The sequence below is a fragment of the Botrytis sinoallii genome (assembly GCF_014898435.1).
Source record: "Botrytis sinoallii strain Bc 23 chromosome Unknown BSIN_010, whole genome shotgun sequence".
Lineage (NCBI taxonomy): Eukaryota > Fungi > Ascomycota > Leotiomycetes > Helotiales > Sclerotiniaceae > Botrytis > Botrytis sinoallii.
Window position 1 is genome coordinate 981,081 of NW_024066037.1, and position 17,948 is coordinate 999,028.

The 17,948-nt window shown below is 43.1% G+C and overlaps 3 protein-coding genes across 3 annotated transcripts; all 3 read right to left on the reverse strand.

Moving 5' to 3' along the window:
- Positions 1 to 2,308: 2,308 nt before the first annotated feature.
- On the reverse strand, positions 2,309 to 3,229 carry EAF02_006439 (uncharacterized protein; the record flags this gene model as incomplete). The annotated part of the gene is made up of 1 exon (XM_038902487.1): positions 2,309 to 3,229. One exon carries the CDS (start codon positions 3,227 to 3,229, stop codon positions 2,309 to 2,311), a length of 921 nt encoding a protein of 306 aa, XP_038757707.1.
- Positions 3,230 to 4,263: 1,034 nt separating this feature from the next.
- EAF02_006440 (uncharacterized protein) lies at positions 4,264 to 5,634 on the reverse strand (the record flags this gene model as incomplete). The annotated part of the gene is made up of 1 exon (XM_038902488.1): positions 4,264 to 5,634. The coding sequence occupies one exon, from the start codon at positions 5,632 to 5,634 to the stop codon at positions 4,264 to 4,266; it is 1,371 nt and encodes a 456-aa protein (XP_038757708.1).
- A 1,763-nt stretch (positions 5,635 to 7,397) lies between these two features.
- Positions 7,398 to 16,658, reverse strand: EAF02_006441 (uncharacterized protein; the record flags this gene model as incomplete). The annotated part of the gene is made up of 9 exons (XM_038902489.1): positions 7,398 to 8,862; positions 8,915 to 9,535; positions 9,692 to 10,745; positions 10,804 to 11,209; positions 11,248 to 11,784; positions 11,858 to 12,337; positions 12,400 to 13,568; positions 13,727 to 14,791; positions 14,939 to 16,658. The coding sequence occupies 9 exons, from the start codon at positions 16,656 to 16,658 to the stop codon at positions 7,398 to 7,400; spliced, it is 8,517 nt and encodes a 2,838-aa protein (XP_038757709.1).
- Positions 16,659 to 17,948: the final 1,290 nt, after the last annotated feature.

Below are 17,948 nucleotides of genomic sequence, written 5' to 3' on the forward strand. Positions count from 1 at the left end.
TTGTATTGATGAGGTATCTATTAGGTATCTATCTACGGTAAATATCTAGTAGTTAGTTAGTTAGTTAATTAGTTTCTTGATACTTGGTTTCTGTTGAGGTTGTGGTTGTGGGAATCTATCTATCTATCTAGCTAGATATGTTCTTTGAGTGTCTTGATGGTTGTTACGATGGATTGTTGTTGTTATTGTTATTGTTATTGTTACCTACCTATTAGTAGGCTGGTCTGCGCTGAGTAGGCTATTTATGCTGAGTATGTATGTTACCTGGTTGGGGTGTGTTACCTACCTAGTACTTACTTAACTAGGGATTTGAGAGGTTTATGGATGAATGGATGGATGGGGTTGCTATTTATTGGGATGGGTTCGGACTGGTTGATACTGCTATGGGACTGGTTGGTACAGACTGGTACTGATAGGTATTATAGGGATCTTGGGGATTTAGTTTAGTTTGTACTCGTAGAGGGAGGTGTTTGTTTTGATGGCTTTGGGAATGTATATGGATAGATATAGATATAGATATTCTCTCAATTCTTGATGTAGTTTTGCAAGATTTATTTGTTTAGGGAGATAGGGAGGTAGATATTATTGTGTATATCCCCCTCCTCGAGTTCTCGAGTTCAAAGTCGGAGTTGAAGTTGAAGTTTTAAAATTGAAGTAGATATAGAGATAGAGATATGTTAACTGGATAATAGGTTGTAAAAAAGATGAGTAAATAAGTAAGTAAGTAACACTTACCATATCAACGGGATCTCACATCAATCCATCCATCCACTTCTCACCCCAACCAGAAACAAAATTCTCACCGCTTATAAAATGAACAATTAATAATATCACTTATCATTCATTCCTTTATGCGCGCGCGCGCGCGAGAGAGAGAGAGGGATAGATAAACAAAAAAATTATATCGAAAATCAAGAGATGATTTTGTTGTTGCGGTGCGGTGCGGTGCGAGATGCTTGATGCTAGGTAACTTTATCCCTTTGCGAGAATTTTGGGGGGATACTGGATATGGCTTGTATACGTATATGCATACACATACGTACAAACCGTAGAAAATATTGACCATTCCTCTTCCTCTCCTTCTTCCTCTCCCCTCAAATCTAGCTGGAGGTCTAGGCTTACTTAGGTACACAGCATATATCAAATTCTATATGTATAGGTATATATAGATATCTGAGATCTCTAGAGTTACACTGTCAAATGTAGGATTGGGAATAAGCGAGCGAGATTTTAGTCTTCATTTTTGTTTTTCTTTTCACTAAGTATCTAAATAGTTATTTGTAATGAATAATTAGATATAGACAGATAGATAGATAGATGAATAAATAAATAAACAGATGAAAGAAATTTTCAGGTTTTAATATAGCATAGTACTTATTACTATATAGTACATCATAATACAATACGATACAACGCCATAACACCACAATACGATCCTCCCAGTACGACACAATACATATGTAACCACACTCCCTCTCCCTCTCCCTCGCACCACGCACTACACTGCCAACACACACTTTTTACTACATACCTACGTTTGTGTGATACTCGTTGCTGTTTGCTGTGGAGTATTGGCTGTGATTGGTATTTGTATTTGTAAGATTATTCTGATTGGAAATGGAAAGGCGAATACATGGCAGGTTGGGTTGTTTGCTTGATACGTGTGTATGCTGTGGTGGAAAGGAAATATGCAGGTCGCCTTTTTATACTGGTTTGCTTGATTGTTTTTGTTGTTGTATCTGTACTCATAATGATACCTGTACCGACACCTATATTTATACCTATTCATATATCCATGAAATGATATATTGGGAGGGAGGGAGATATCAATTAGTGAGACGATGAAGCGGTTATGAAGTAGCATAGCGTGATATGATGTGATGTCATTGTACAATTAGCTACCAATGAGAGAGTGTGAGGACTACCGGTACCAGGAATGCAGTGCGGGAAGGTACAGAGTGGAGGATGGTAATGTGAGGGAGGGGGTTTGTTGGGGGATGGAGGACGGTTGGGGGATTGGAGATGAGGTTTGTTTGGTGAGTGGGTTGGAAGTTTGTTGGGGCCCTGATGGGTAGGCTTTGTGTATGGGATATCTTAAGCTCATGGAGATTTGTGGTGTGTGATGAATAGATTGTTTGTATACATACTACATATAGCACATCGGATGTAAGTAAGCACTTGTTTTCCAAATTATCCTCTTCATCCTCATTCCTCCTTTTGACATTAGCATGGCCATGTTCTTTAATTATTCTTCCAATTTGACCATCATCCTATTCTACTCTCCCTCCGTCCCTCCCCCACAACCTTCCTATGCAGTATTTCTCCACAGATATCTCAAGCTCGTTCCTCCTGCCACAGTTCCCAATAAACCAACCCAGAATTCCGTCACCAAACCACCCTCCAAACTCCAATGCACCGTCAAAGGTGCATACGCCAAATTAACAATTAAACTCTTCCTCCACCTCTCCATCCACTCTCTATGTTCCTTCTCTTTCTCTCCCTTCATCTCCGCCATCTCCTTATCTCTTCTTCCATACTCGATCCCCAACTTCACAATATCAAGTCCCACATGTACCATCCAACATCTCACACTCCAAATTCCCGCTTTCGCCTGTTTAGTTTTATCCCAGGAAAGTATATTTTTGGAACTGAGATATGCGCCGTTTTCCAAAACTTGGTAGCAGAGATTCGCAAGTACTTGGATTTGTACAATCTTTCTGATCAATGTATCTTCAGGCGGACTGTTCCACGTCGCTTTTGCCCATTTGTAAATTGCGAGCAGTCCCCAAAGACGCCCAAATGTCCTGAAATCGGATATCAATGCACTCAGTGCCTTGAATCGAGTCGCTAATAGCAATAATCGAGAACTGGGTACGGGAACAGTAGAAGGAGAGAGCACGATAGTAGTGTTAGGAGGAAGCGCAATGGCTTTTTCGATCAGAAGACGAGCGGCTTGGCGGATTTGATGGAGAGAGAGACGGGAAAGGAGGTTGGAAGTTAGGAGGGAGCTGTAGCCGATTGTGCAGAGGAGAACATCGGTTCCGGAGGGGGTACTCAGGAGTTTGGAGAGGTGAGTGAGCACGCTGTCGGTTTTGGAGAGGTATAAAGGGAGCCAGCTTTGCAGTGCTTGTGGTGTGGGAATCTGTGGGGGAGATGGTGTGGGGATGGGGAGAGGGAGAGCGGATGCGGGGGAGGTTTCGGCGGGTGGTATCCCGCTGATTTCGGACATGCTGGGTGTTGTAGATATAGATATATAGATTTGGGTATATGAAAAAGATATATATGTAAGTTTGGAAAGATGTAAGAAGAGAGACGGAAAATAAGGTAATTCCAGTTTTTGTTTACTTGGATAGATGGATACCTATGAACATGGATAAGGTGCAAGGTCGGGAGTAGATGTTACGCGATAATACCGAGGTTCGGAGCTGCAGCTTGCTACATAGCTTTTAGCTTATCTCTAGGGTAAAGCTCGGCTCTTTATTTTGATTTCGTAACTTCAAAGGAAAGATGAGCAGTCGTTATTTATTAGATGTCCACATTATTGTAAATGAAAAGATGAGAATAGAGTGAGTGGGTGAGTAGTCAGAGTATGTTATTACGTATGTTGACTATAGTAAGTGATATTGAACAAGGTATGATTTGTTTGTTACTAGTAGGTTAAGAACTCTGGTCTGTTTGAAGTTCTATTTGAGCAATGCGAGATCTCTTACTACTTTCTCACCTGGGAAGTATGTATTGACCACGAGTGAGTAGCGAGACCTATTGCACTATTCTACGTATTCTCAGACGATTCACTATGAAGTTATCACTCCATGTAAAAGGAAGCTAACTATATATCACGTTCGAGGAAGCATCTTGTCAATTCACATCACAATCAAGTCAAACTCCAGATAGATTCAACGCTTTGCATTACTTTTCAAAATGCCTAATCGCAATAAAGAACGCCCAAATTCAAAGATCCAGACTTTGGTCCGCAAGGTCTTTGCAATTACCATCGAACATACGATAGTATGCAAAGCCACCTAAGCGGAAAGTCTATCTATACGGAAGACCAATATAACTACTACTGCAAGGTAGACTCATCTGAGCCGCAAAGCATCGCCAGCAATGCTGTTTCAATTCTCCACGTATTGACTCCTCCAAGTTCCTCCGTTAATTATTTGTCAGATTCAAAGATTCCGCAAAAAGAAAAATCCAACGACATTGGCTAGTAGCCAAGAATCCCAAAAATCATATACGCGAACAACAACCATGCGCTCAAATCTATACACCTCCCAATGCCGCAGCTGCATTCAGCTTTGCCAATTCGGCTTGCAGCTCCTCTAATGGTCTACCCAAGCCCCATTCCCGCATCGCTAAATTGGGTCTCAAGACCATTCGGAAGAATCTCTGATGTTCCAAACATTTATGGTCCCATTTCTCGGCTTTGACGTCATAACCAACTCCAGCTGCAAACCACTGCAGTAAACTGACTTCCGGCCAGTCAGATGTTAGGTCTGTGGGACAGACAAAATATCGATGAGATTCAGTTTTGCCGTAGTCTTGACGGGAGGTGATGTGAATCACGTATGTTGGGGGAGGATTGGTAACGAGTGGATTGTTAATCAAGTTAGACGGAGAAAGAACTCGTTGAGGAACTAAAGGTTCTGGTTCTGTTTGTGTCCAATATGGTACGTGGGCAGTTCTGAAATCATCGAAGGAAATGTCGGCGAACGGTTTGAAAGGAGTTGAATACTGGGTTGGTCCCAAATTTCTAGTGAGAGTCAGGGATTGATGCGGCCCCGACATCTCAGTGGCTGTCGAAGACTGGAATGACCCATACGTTCCATTACGATCTGGAGAGAGTGTTGGCTCAAATTTCCAAGGTGAATTTGGAGATGTTTCAAGACGGGATGTTGCAAAAGGAGTGGGAGAGTGCGTAAGAGGTTGCATCGCTTGCATTGTCGCACGGGATCTCCACTCAGGGATTTTTGAGTCAGTGATGCTTGATCCGAGATTAGGAATGCCCGATGGTGGGGGAGCATTAGGTTTGTTTCTAAGCAATTCCACGAAAGATTGTCCAATCCCGGAAGAGAGAGATGACATCTTAGAGTTGGGCTTTGAAGATGGTTGTGAAGGCGGCGGCGTCATCAGGTGGGTTTCAAATACCGCATTGCTATTCGAAAAAGAGCGGAAACCCGAGCAATTTTGAGTTAAGATCGGTCTGGCCAGTGTGATACATGGAGAGATTGGGGGGGAAGAGGGTAATCTGAATGCACTATTCAATACTAATGGAGGGGTAGGAGATTTCGTGGAAGCCATCGAAGCAGGTGGAGCTAGATTGGTCATTTTGTGATCAGGATTATAACTTCGGATCATATCCGACAGCGTCATCGAGATAAACTCTGATTCTTCTTGGTCTGGGATGACTGCTGCACAAATTTGAGCAGCCTGGCGTTGACGTTCAGCATCTTCATGAGCTCGGACCATTTCAAGATGATCTTCGGCTGCCGATAATCGGGCTGCAAAATTGAGGAACGATTGGTAGATGGTTTTGTGAAAGTGCTTGTTAGGATCATGATAAGGTTTGTCGGAGTGTCGAGTATCGACTTCCGTGCAACAGTCGCAGCAGAAGATGTTGTCAGGAAGTGACATTGTGTCTGAACCGTGAGTCATGGTTTGGTGTCACAAAATGTGGTGTTTCATATGAGAAGTCAAATATATGATATGTGAGAGGGAGTGAGATATAAAGATAAAGGTATGAAAGGTAAGTCAGTGTGTTGTTGTTGATATTAAGAGGTATTATTGAAAGCAAGTTGCTTGAGAGTTAACGTTGTTCGAGGTTTTGGTGGTGTAAGGAAGTCGGAGGTTGCATGGAGTTTCAAGCCATTTGAAGTCTTTCTTATAGAGACCGAGGTGTGAGTACGGGTTTAGATACGGTGGCTTGTGAATCAGTATTTCTGGAGGGGTGGAAAGCAGATGAGCGGACTGCGCCACGGCATTCACTGATGTCGGGTGGATATGCGGTCAACATTTTATAGGGGGATGACCTGGGTTTGCGGGGTGAAATGGAAATTCATTTTCTTCGTCTGTGATTGACGCTTGTTGATGGAGATCAAGGAGGAACGGAAAAGATAGTTTGGTCAGGAATAGAGATGATGAGGGGCAGTTGCCCTATATGTGAATAATAGAACGAGTGTCTTTCACGACAATAGGGTGAAACGGTTTCGCAATTTTCTGTGACCTTGATTCAATGTTTGCGTTCATGACAACATGTCTATGACTCTTTCTCATCGATAGTCACGCGCCTTATAATCCGATCTCGGATAGCCGTATCAATTTATATTCACCAGCCAACTTACAAGCTGTTCTTTTTTCTTAATGTTCACTGTTAGCCTTCTCGTGTTTCCACGTGTATAGGGGGAGGGGTGGATCAATCTTTCTTTTGTGTAAGTGTGAATGGTTTTAGAGTTCATGAGAGCAACGTACACGTACTTTGCGGGATTCTTGTAGCGCTATCTTCTCTATTTTGTAAGAATGATGTAAGTAAGGGCATAAGACCCATCATTTTAAGAATTTCATTTTTATCTTTTCTCGATTGAATTTCCTTATTGGTATATATACCACACTTACAAGTTGTCCCAAAATACGACAACAAGGGACGATAAAGATACGACGATAACCAATACTTTGCGGTCTCTCCGTACTCCACTCTTAGCTATGACATGATAATGATATTTTGACTCTCTACCCCCGTTACCGTTTACGATAGATACCCACCCCCTTATCATCAAGCGAGAACGTTCATTTATCACCCCACTTCTTTATATCCGGGGAGATCTTATTGATCAACGCGTTCTCGTCTTGTGAAATATGTATGTAGAAATGTCTTTGCTATTCTCTATAATCTCGAAAATAGATTGAGGGGCTGGGTATCTTTCCGTGTACAGGGAAAGATAGGTAAAGGTAGGTAATGAATGAAGAAACTCGTTTGCCTGTCTACATCTGTGATTAGGAAGGAATGTAGGGTCTGAAATCTGTTTTGCATGGCTGGAAATTAAGTAGTGGAAGGGATGCAGGTAGGTAGATTGGGGCTTGTGGTATGCAAATGTAGGTAGGCATGTGGATAATAGGTATTCGCTATTGATATGGAGAGTTCCTGGGGGAGGGGGATGGGCGATTAGGCATCTTTCTGATATTTGAAGATTGATACATCAGAGACATAGAGCAAAGAGGTGCATGTTGACGAGAAGCAAACATTAGAAAGCACTGTTAGCACTCTGTAAATCGACTCTTTAAGCAATCAATCAATCAAGGGATCAATCATCAAATTTAACAAACTATGCTCGCCACTACACTAAGAAAGACAATCCAATCGCATTCCCAAGAATGTGCTATAAATGGTGATTACAAAATAACTAAACAATCTTTGTCCCTGTAAACACATACTGAAACAACAAAAACGCGTTCTCGAAATTTTTCTTATCCCATTTCGTTGGGGATGTGACTGCTTGGATGGTCCAATTTAAACTCGTATCACTGCAAGTAGACGAAGACTTTACATAGTAGTCTCCGATTTGACTTACAACCCAATCCCTAGCACCCTTCGAACTTTCGATGTCAAGTTTATTGCGCAGTTCTTCGCTGTGAGTTATGAAAGTGATGTTCTTAACCTCCAGGGCATTCTGTCTTCGAGACCAATAAGGAAGTTTCTTTTTCAAATCTCCAAGTTTCATACTTGGTGCATCTGAACCAGTCGTCTCGGAAGCCAATTGATCACCAAAGCTCTTCCAATCATCAGCAAACTCGTTTTTGAGATCGAAAATCGCCGAAAACCCTTGCTGCTGCCCTTCCGCTCCCGTCGCTTTCATCACTTGAAGTGTAGCTTGGTTCGCTGCTGCGCGTAACGACGGACCTCCTTCATAAGCTGTGTATTGTACGTGTAACAGCACGTCAGTGATAGATTCGTAGCTGAAAGTCCTAACCGGTGATGGGAGTTCCAGACGCCATTTCGAGATAGCGCCTGCACCCTCGAAAGGCATGTATTGAGAGGCAGAAAAATCGAGTTCAAAAACTCCAGAGTCTACATCACCGGAGCTAACGGCAATAGAAGACGTCGGAATCCGATCAGTGCGAAATGATTCACTACTTGCAGACTGAGAAGCAACATAGTCGGCAGCACTCTGGGTAACGCGGTATTTATGCGATAGCAGTGTCAATATAGCATTGGCATTGCAATTGGGTTCGAAAACCGCAGGAATCGATACAGCCACTGATCGTATCCTACGCATATAGTGGCCGGGGAAGTCCATATCGAAAAGCACCTCGTCCAATGAGAAATCGCAAGTTCCCGTGATTCTGAAATTCATCAGTGCCATAGGATCAATCTCTTTCAGGGATACAGTTTTGGTAATATTGTAGTCCGCTGAAGTATTTCCCGCTTGTGCAGCCTCAAGCTTTTTCAAATCCCAAAATAGATCCTGCGCGGCAAGCAATCCATCGCGTGAAGCATCCCAATAACCGGCTGGTTTGATGATTGAGCTTTTGCGACCAGATTCAAATGATAAGGCGTTCTGTGCTCGAAGAGCTGCATCTAGAACCAGATTATACGCTTGAAGATACAAGTTCCTAAGTCTCTTCTCCATCCAGCTGTAGAGTTGCTCGTTAGTGTATTTGGAACGATACCATGTCTCAGCCTGAACAGCTTCGTCTAGTTGGGATTTCTGCATATCGAGATCTTTCTGTATGGATTTGATATGTATCTGCTGTATCTCAATTTGTTTGTCGATGGATTTGATCTGGCGCCCACTAATATTTGCTTGGAATCGACGATCTTGCAATTGTGCTGTAAGACTGGCCTTCTTGTCGGCTTGGTCGGCTTGGCTGCATCGAGCCAGCAAATCCCCTCAATAGCGCGGAACCGGCTGCCACAAACTCTGCATACTGAGTACCGCCAGCTGAGATGCTAGTTCCAACTCCGAGAGGCTCAAAGTCCCCTTGTATTGTTGGTAACAGGTACAATGGAAGAGCCACTGCATCTGTGACTGTAGCTAGGCTGTTCTTTGAGTATGCGGATAGAGACATTGTCATTTGTAATTTTTCGTAGGGAGACATTCGCAGTTCATCTGATGACTGTACATCAATGTTTTGTGGGACATCAGTCCAATCGTCGCTAGGTTTGGGAATTTTGGTATCTGGTTCGCCAATGAGTTTGAGATAGTAATCTAATTGTGCTTCTTGAGAGCTGCGATCCATCAAAAGCGATTCAATAGTCTTTTGCGCCCCGTCAAGTTCGATTCGCTTCATTTCCAACATTCCTTGCTGTATGCCAGTGTTGTTTCGAGCCATGATGACATTGAGACTCTCTGCATCTCTTTTTTCTATTGCTGCCAAGAGACTTTCTCCCAGCGAACGTACTTCGGTACACAAGTCCAAAGCTACGCTCATGAGAGTTGCAAAACGTTGATTAGTTAGTGGACCATCTCTTTGGCCGGAAATCATGCTCAGCACATCAGATATGCTGAGACCTTGCTTGCTGAGAGCCACCAAGTCACCACTAGAACATTAGAAAGTTAGTAATTACTAAATATGGAAATACTTGAGAGGAAAATGAAAAGTCCTTTGTATGTAAGAAAGTTGAGAAGATGCAGAGGAAATATGAGACGAGAATTGGGATAAGGGAGGATAAAATGAAAGTCCTGGAGGTGCTTACGGATCAATGGGTGGATCTCTCAGCGCGTAGACCACCGGCTTTCCTTGAATATCGAAGGAATTTCGAATGTTAAAAAGAAGTTCCTGCACTAGGCTTCGCATTGTCTTGAATTTAGGATTCAGGGGAATGGAAAAATAATCTGTCTTCAGGACGCAAGTAATGCTCTCCATTTTTGGGTCAGTGCTTGAGACTGTAGCGTTTCCTTTTGGTACTATGTTGAATGAAAATGGCAGGCCTAGATCCAGTGAGACTTCATCGAATGCATTATCCTTTGTTCTTAGTTGTGCGTACGTCAGCACCTTCGATTTCCGATTTCCAAGATCTGGTACATTAGGTGGCTCGGGTCCCAGTACTCTAGCTGCCTCTATATATCGTTGAGTGGCCAATGGAAGACATTCGGATGTGCCTTGTCGGAATTGTATGTCCCCAAGGGCAATGAGGATCTCAGCATATTTCATGACAATCCATTTCATATATGAAACAGGTCGACCACGCGCGGCGGCATGCACTAGCGCACCGTATGAACGTCTTTCTTTAATTGCAAGCTCGATCTCCTTTTTCAGGTTTGCCAGATCTAGAGGATCGAACGAGCTTTCGCCTTTATTCGACATCATGCAAGCCATATCTTGGAATGGTGGAAATTTCCAACAGGATTGAGTGCTTATTGTCTTGTCGCCATTAGATCTGTCTACTTTTACGGATACTGATGGATCAAAGACAAGTCTTGCAATTTGCAGTGCTTCGTCATATTGCTGTGTAGTGGACAACCGATCAACTGCCAGATACACAGCGTGTATGCCAATCTCCCAGTTATAGATAGCAGTTGGACGACCCAGTTCGTGATATGATGCGTTTTGGCTGCCGGCCCCGTAACGTTCTTTTAGCTGGTCTGCAGGTGTTAGAGCTAGGTTATTATAAAGATTTCCTAGTGGATCGACACGGTCGGTAGTATGTTCCATGAGCTCATGAGAAAACGAATGATCCAGCTGTACAAGCTCCATATCATCCATTACTCTTTGAGTAGTCCATTGGCGTCCATCCGTCGGAGTGAGTTCTGTTCTTGGCATATTAAAGCGGCTTAGACTCATACCATCGCTATCTATGGTGCTTACTACAAGGGCCGTGACACGTTGCTGTGTTTTCGACAGAGTCCAAGTGAGATCCTTTTGTTCGTAGGACTTTAAAACCATTCGGTATCCAAATCAGAGGCTTATTTGGGAAAGAGGGATCAATTTCCAGAGCAGTTGATTTGGTACCGTTGCCTAGCACCTTCTGGAAGTAAGTTGGAAAGTCGCCGTGGATAGATGTTGTTGAGTCACTGTTGATTGTACTGATCTGATCGTTAAAGAATATGAAGCTGCCAATTTCGTTGAAGTCAGTATCTCCTATTGCCGAATAGTTTATCTTCATTGTCATCTTATTATCATCAAAAGTTGGTTCAACTCGAAATTGTGATGCAGAAGCTACCAAGCCCACAGTAAGAGTTCCTGCCGATACACGTTTGGGTGCCAACTGCCTCTGATAAGTTCAGTCCAAGCCATTGAGATTTCCCATACACGTTTAGGGGCCGCTATATCAGGCGGCTTCCCGCGTAAATCGTCGAAAGTGGTGACACCTTGAGATTGTTCCCTATATTCGTCGCCAAAGACTTCGCCATGATTGATGGCAATGAAAAGATAAAGTCGACCTCCAATTATCTCGGGGAGCAGATAGCTGCCAATGTTCTCGAGGCGATGACCTTCCCATTCTGTTTCAATCGACGGAATATCCATCTCAATCTTGGTCCACGGCTGCCAGAATATCTCACTAGTTGCCAAGATACTCACAGTGCGATAATAAAACGAATATGGCGCGGTACGAGTCCGCCCAAAAAAGTGGAATATATCAGCCTGCTTAAATTCGGGTTCGTGGACATATGTAACAATGTCAAGCTTCGAGATTTCATTCAACCCATATACATAGTTTTGAATAGCGTGCAAAAATGTGTCGATGCTCAGATCCTTCTGAAGCAGCGCAGCTTCCAAATTGATCAATAACTGGCTCTTATCATCCCGAAGCATTGGATCAATCCAATTTTCGGGATAGAGAAACAGCTTTCTGTTAGCTTCCCAGAGGGTATTGCTGCATCCAATCCCATTTGTCGCGTCGCAAATCTGTCATCGCGACGTCCTCTTCGAGCCCTAGCAAACAACGTTGTGTATATAACTGCACCACTGAAATTGCTTGTTTAATGCGTGATGTTCGCAATTGTGGACCAATTTGCACATCAACAAAGAAATATTCGAAGAGTCCATCTGCATCCCAGATATTGAGATCTTTGATGTAGTCTTGCTGCAATAGGTAATTCACAAGGGCAGCACGCTGGGTCTGCATGAGTCCATCTTCAAAGTTTTCCTGTTGTGTGGCGGTCAATCTGTTCTGAAGGTCTTGTGCAGCTTGAAAATAAGAGTCTGCATTATCTAGCTGTTGCGCAGGCCTAGCTAGGTCAAAGAGTTCGGCCATGGGAGGCATGGAGTTGATGTCAGATACACCGCCAAGGCTGCCATAGAATAACACAATTGCGTTTAAGCCCAAGAAGTTATCGTAATTACGCAACGTTGCCATCAGATTTGCTGCAGTATAGTTCGGATATTTTCGTTCAAGGCGCTTTCTACAAGCGTGTTATTCCAGCCTGTACTTGCCGCGATTTTCGTTACAATACTGCTTACATCAGTATCAGTCGAGCTAGACAACCAAGAAAATAGACTCATCAGATTGTCGTCTTTGGTGCTAGGGATACAAGTATCTCTCAAGGCGCAATAATCTTGGAGCTGGACAAGATCTTTCAGACTCGGTGAATTGAGGTCGATAGCCAGCATTTCGAATTTCAGTTGTACTTGACGGTTGAAAAATGCGATCTCTGCCGTAGTCAGCTTCAAGGTTTGGCAAATAAGTGTTGCCTTGCGAATTGCTTCAAGAACACTCGTTGTTCGCTGAAATGTCGCCGATAATAATAGCTCTTCGTCGGTAAAAGGCGTCGGCATTGATCTGCATGTTGACCAAGACACTTGAGAAGGATCAAAACCGGCTTGTAAAAGGTATGCTTGACCAGAGATCATACGAAACTGGTTCCATGTGTTTGCAGATGCATCGAAGGGCATCTTAAGTCCGTTAATGGTTATCTCAGGACTAGTACTGGTTCCCGTGTAATGTATCGTGTAATCATCAGTGGTTGTAGGTGTGAAATATGCGTCCAGATTCGTTTCAATCGAGCTTTCGATGGGTACGCTAAGACTCTGTAGAGCAGTCATAGCGGACTCGAGCCCGCTGCCGTCCTTAGTTGGAACTTTAACGACGTCCGAAATAAGACTTGATATAATCGAAACATCAACGTCGAGTATCTGGTCTTTGGTAGAGTTGAGAATGAGAGAAGTAAGGAGATCTTGGATAATGGTCGGTTTGGCCAAGTCAATAAAAGCTGCTCTTCGATTCCGAAGATAGTTTTCTGCGGCAATAGAAGATGCATCTGGAGAAGAAGATTCAGTCGATTTAGACGGTGGCTCCTCCCAATCATCAAGAAGAATGTTGCTCTGTAGCTTCCCGCTGGAGTCGGGATTGTTCTCAAAACGTGATATAATAATTTTCTGTGGAAACAGCGAAGTCGCCACCAAAGTAGCAAGTGCAGTTTTAATTGCGGGAGAGTTTTCACTTCCATCCAAGATGTTCGTCTTTTCACTTGAAGTCAATATACCACAGAGCTTTATCTGGGCAGAATATATCGTTCCTTCAATAGAAGGAATAATCGAAATCTTGTTTGGCCAGTCCTTTGCTAGGCTAACCAGTGAGTCGAGGGCCGCCTTGTCTGAAAGTTTGATATAGCTTGTCAGAATCTGAGTGCCTAGTAAAATGTCAGTAACTTAAAGTTTCTAATAGTCTAGTCTGAAGTATTTCAAATGCTTCAATTAAATTCGACTATTGGAATTACACGGATTGTCAAGTGCAATTCCATTATTTCGAATGCCTGAAATTTCAAATGAGGTTAGAGAATTCACTCACCCTCAATAAATCCTACAATTGTGCTTGCTGTTGCTGCATCAAATGTTCGCCCAACACAATCGACGACAGTTTCTGAAGTTGGTATGTCAACTGTAGAAATAGATGAAAGTGACTTTTTCAGATCCACGGTCCCTTCTAAAATAGCTCTGGTGAGTTGTAGCCCGGAGCTATCTTGATTGTCTTCAAGCTGGGTAGTCTCTAAAACATCGAGAAGTGATTCGATTGTCCAGTTTGAATTCAACAGCTTTTTCCACATTTCTAGCACTTCAAATGTGACTTCAGGGCTTGATAAGGGATTCTCCTTTGCTTCGTCGAAGAACAGTTTGAAAAATTGAGCACATTTTGTTGCAGGAATAGACAAAATCTGGGAAACAGTAGTATAGCGGTAAAGTTTTGACAGAGTGCCGACAGTCAAATGAGAATCAGAATAACCTGTAGCTTCAAGCAGATCTTTAAGATATTGAAATGGCCATTTTAGACTCGCGCATACACTTGTACCGCATGCATAAATTTGGAACTTTGAGCCGCCTGGCTCGAAGAATTCTTCGCCATCTTTTGGGATTGCGAACACTTGCCCTAGAGAAGGACGGAGAAATTTGCGGTAAAGAAACGAATCTTTACCAAAGGCATCGATAGGGCCCCATAATGGAAGTAGAGCAGCGGGTTTAATTCCACATAGATTGTTCAACTTGATAATAGACGCAATTCCATTAAGAACGTAAACAGAGATGGGTCGCGTGTTGGGGGCGGTAGTTACTTTGAAATCCGGAGAGAGCTCCATCTCATTATTACGTAAGCAGTAGATAGCTGCATCAAGATCCCTCGTCGACCATCCAAGCTTAGCCTTCAGGCGTAAAAACGATTGAAGGTCTCGGCATAAGGTAGTGTTCAGGCTTTGAAACGGTGGCTCTGACGCATTGGCTAAAAGTCTGAGGTCGTCGATGAAAGTACTGAACTCTTGCGATCCGGTTTTGTTGATGATCACTAGGTCTTTTCCGAACAGCTGGGTCTTGACTAAGTCTAGGATGTCGGGAAATCTAGCCCTGTCCTTTTCATTAGCTGTTGCTTGATGTACGTTAGGCCAAGTTCATTCGTGGACTCTAGCATTGTATCTTCATCTTCATAGCCCATTGAGTGGCAGTATCGCCTTCCAGTGGCCCTGTGGCTATGGGAATGATATCACTTGCCAATCCTTCGAGCCAAGCGGCAAACCAGGCGGGGAAGAAAGTTTCACCCGTGATGGCAGCAAACTCTTTTGATGTAAATTCAGAACTGATGCCGCAATTTGTCTCTTCAGCACCTCGGCCGATCCACGAAGCAGCCCAGTTCTCTGCTCTTCAGAGAGTTTACCACGCGCGACTTGTGTTATATTCTCGAAGAGAAGCTCAGGTGCTTGAAATACCTCGACCAGTTGTGCATAAGGTATCTGGAATATGTTGAAATATTCTTTAACAGATGACCACGCATAATCGTATGGGAAACAGGTGAACGGGTACATCTGTTGGGAGACGACTTTGGAATAAACTTCAAAGTCTGTGTTTCCGGGCCGATAGACTGGTCCGTCAGAGTGAATATCTTGCACGCAATCATCTGCGGCATCTGCAGGTGTATTAAAGACAAGTATAGAATCTTGCTCGTCGGAAGCCGGTGCAGACAGCAAAGATTGACTTTTGTAGCGAATGTATGATTCGAGTACTTCATTAACAAGATTTATATTAGGAACCAAGGTTTGTGAGTTTGCGCAGCTGAGCTCTAATTTTTTAAGATCTGGGCGCCGAGCTGAAAGCAAGTCTAGGAGACTGCTGTTTGTGCCTGAATCTGAAACGGCAGTTGTATCTTCGGTTGTTGTTCCAGCTCCACCTGTAGCTGTAGTGTTGCTTAACAAGTTCAAGAGATCTGCGAAATAAGCAGACATGGAAGTTATGGAGCAACACTCCTCGCATGCAATATTTTCGAGACGAAATATATCCGTCAAGTTATTCCAAGATTCTGGAGGACCGCTAAGGCTTGCTAAGGGCTGATTTGGCTTTACGGTATCGTCCGTTGAATCTCCGTCATCGTCCACCGGCTGAGGCTGCGGTATCATACTATCTGCCACATCAGCCTTACCTGCCTTCATCAGCGCCAGCCAAAGTTGCTCATTCCAGCAGTCAACACGCTCAGCGCAATCGTGAATTTTTAGAGCGTTCGCGGTCGATGAGCCTGCGCTTTGCAGATCAGACTTGAAATCATTCTTCGACTTGCCTGTAATACTTCGTATGGAATGATATTTTGAGTCGTAAAGACGAGGAATATCCAATGGGTCTTCAACGAGATACGAGAGAGTCTTTACAGATCTGACAAACGTAGAAGCGGAGGTGATCTCTTTGTCGGTCAACGGGGATTCATCCTGCGGAAAAAACTCCTTCAACATGCTGATCAGCTCAGAAGAACCAAGTTGAGCTTGACGCTTAACCATCAATTCTAAAATGAGTACTACAATGGTACGTGGGCGATCTTCGAGGGTAAAGTCGCCATTGTCTCTGATCATAACAAGTATAATGACGAGTGGCTGATCAGCAAGAAACCTGGCTCGCACTTGATTCACATCATTGGCAGTCAAATCATCTGGGATTGTGTTGGATTTGGAGGCTATCAACTCATCAAGTTTGTCTTGCGGAAAAAGTACTTTCGCAAGATCCTCCGGAGTAGCGTCTGGTAGTATTGTCAAGAATGCGCCACAAATATCCTCGTCGTCGTCGGTATAGATCAATAATGTCTTGATGAAGGTAAGGTATACGATGGCATTACAAGGGACAGTCCACTTTCCGAGAAAGGCATCAATAGCCCCCCTGGGATCTCCAGGCTGATTGATGTCTGCATCGGTCAACTTCTGCGTAAGATCATCGCTGAGAATACTCTTGCCAACGACTTCGATATAACTTGGCGACATGATTGAGTTTATGAGCAGAATTCAGTATAGGAAAGTAATTAAACGGGAAGTTTGTTGCTCGAAACCCTATATCGATGTGGCCAAAGGCGTTTCTTTTAAGAAGCTGAGAACGGAATTTTCCCGAGTTTACTGAGACTACATCAAGGTCTTCCTTCTAAGCTTCAATGAAGATTGAGAAGAATAGCATGAATTGTAACGTGTCAATAAATGTATTAGTGATCCTGTTGATCAAAGTTCAGCCAGTGTCTAGGTTCTGCGACAATCCAGGCACCACATATCTCCACATACATCTACCATCCGTGAGTGAAACTTTTCAAATTCCCTCTGCTTGTAATACATGTATCGGGTTCTGCGCCTGCGAGCCTTGTATCCCGTGATATTTCACAATGTAGTTCAAGTCGCATACATGTGGTAATACGTGCATGAGAAATCCCCATGATTTTACCGTAAAGAGCCTCGATTGGCGTTTGAGATGATGTAGTTGAATTGAAGTGCAAGCTTATAATCGTGACTTGCAGTTACAAAGTGGAATAGAGGGCTTTTACTTGTAGACATATATTGTCGCCGTGGTGATGGGGGCCCTGGGGTTGCACCTATATAAAAATACACTCCATGCAGCTCTACAAATAGTAGCAATCTGAACTCACAACACGTTATTCACAATATACCTGCAGCAAATTTGAGATGTAACTTGGTACCTTAGGTTTACACCCCCCATATCTCCATTCAATTGAGCTAGATTACCTTCACTCTTCATTTTCGTGTTTGTGCTTTATTCGTCATTATGCATCTGACTACAACAACACTTCCAGCCTGGTACCAGATATTGCATGTAGAACCTGACGGCAGAACTCATTCCATTGGATCAAAATCGACTCTTTTCTCTATCAGATATTGATGTTATGCGTGACAAGGTAACTTTTCATTTGTATGTATTGAATTTCTGATTCGGATATCCTTTCTCAAGATACATTCCTAACTTTGAACAGTTGTGAATGTAAGACAGACAGTATTCAATCTATATAGCAGCCCGATCATATTTGTTGTCACGTATTGTTTTCCGATTGACTGTCTGTTATCTCCAGTGTCACTTTTTTCTGCAAAGCCAACCAATTTTGTTAAGCTGAAGAAAAACAAATATCTGTAAAACCTGTTTGCGGGAAACTATACTGTAGGACATAAGTGAGGGGAAGTATGACTAGTGTCACACTTTATGTTTCTCAAAACCTAACTTTAATTAATATCTCGTAGCATTTATGCTGGTGATTCTGTTACTTGCTCATTTTTGTA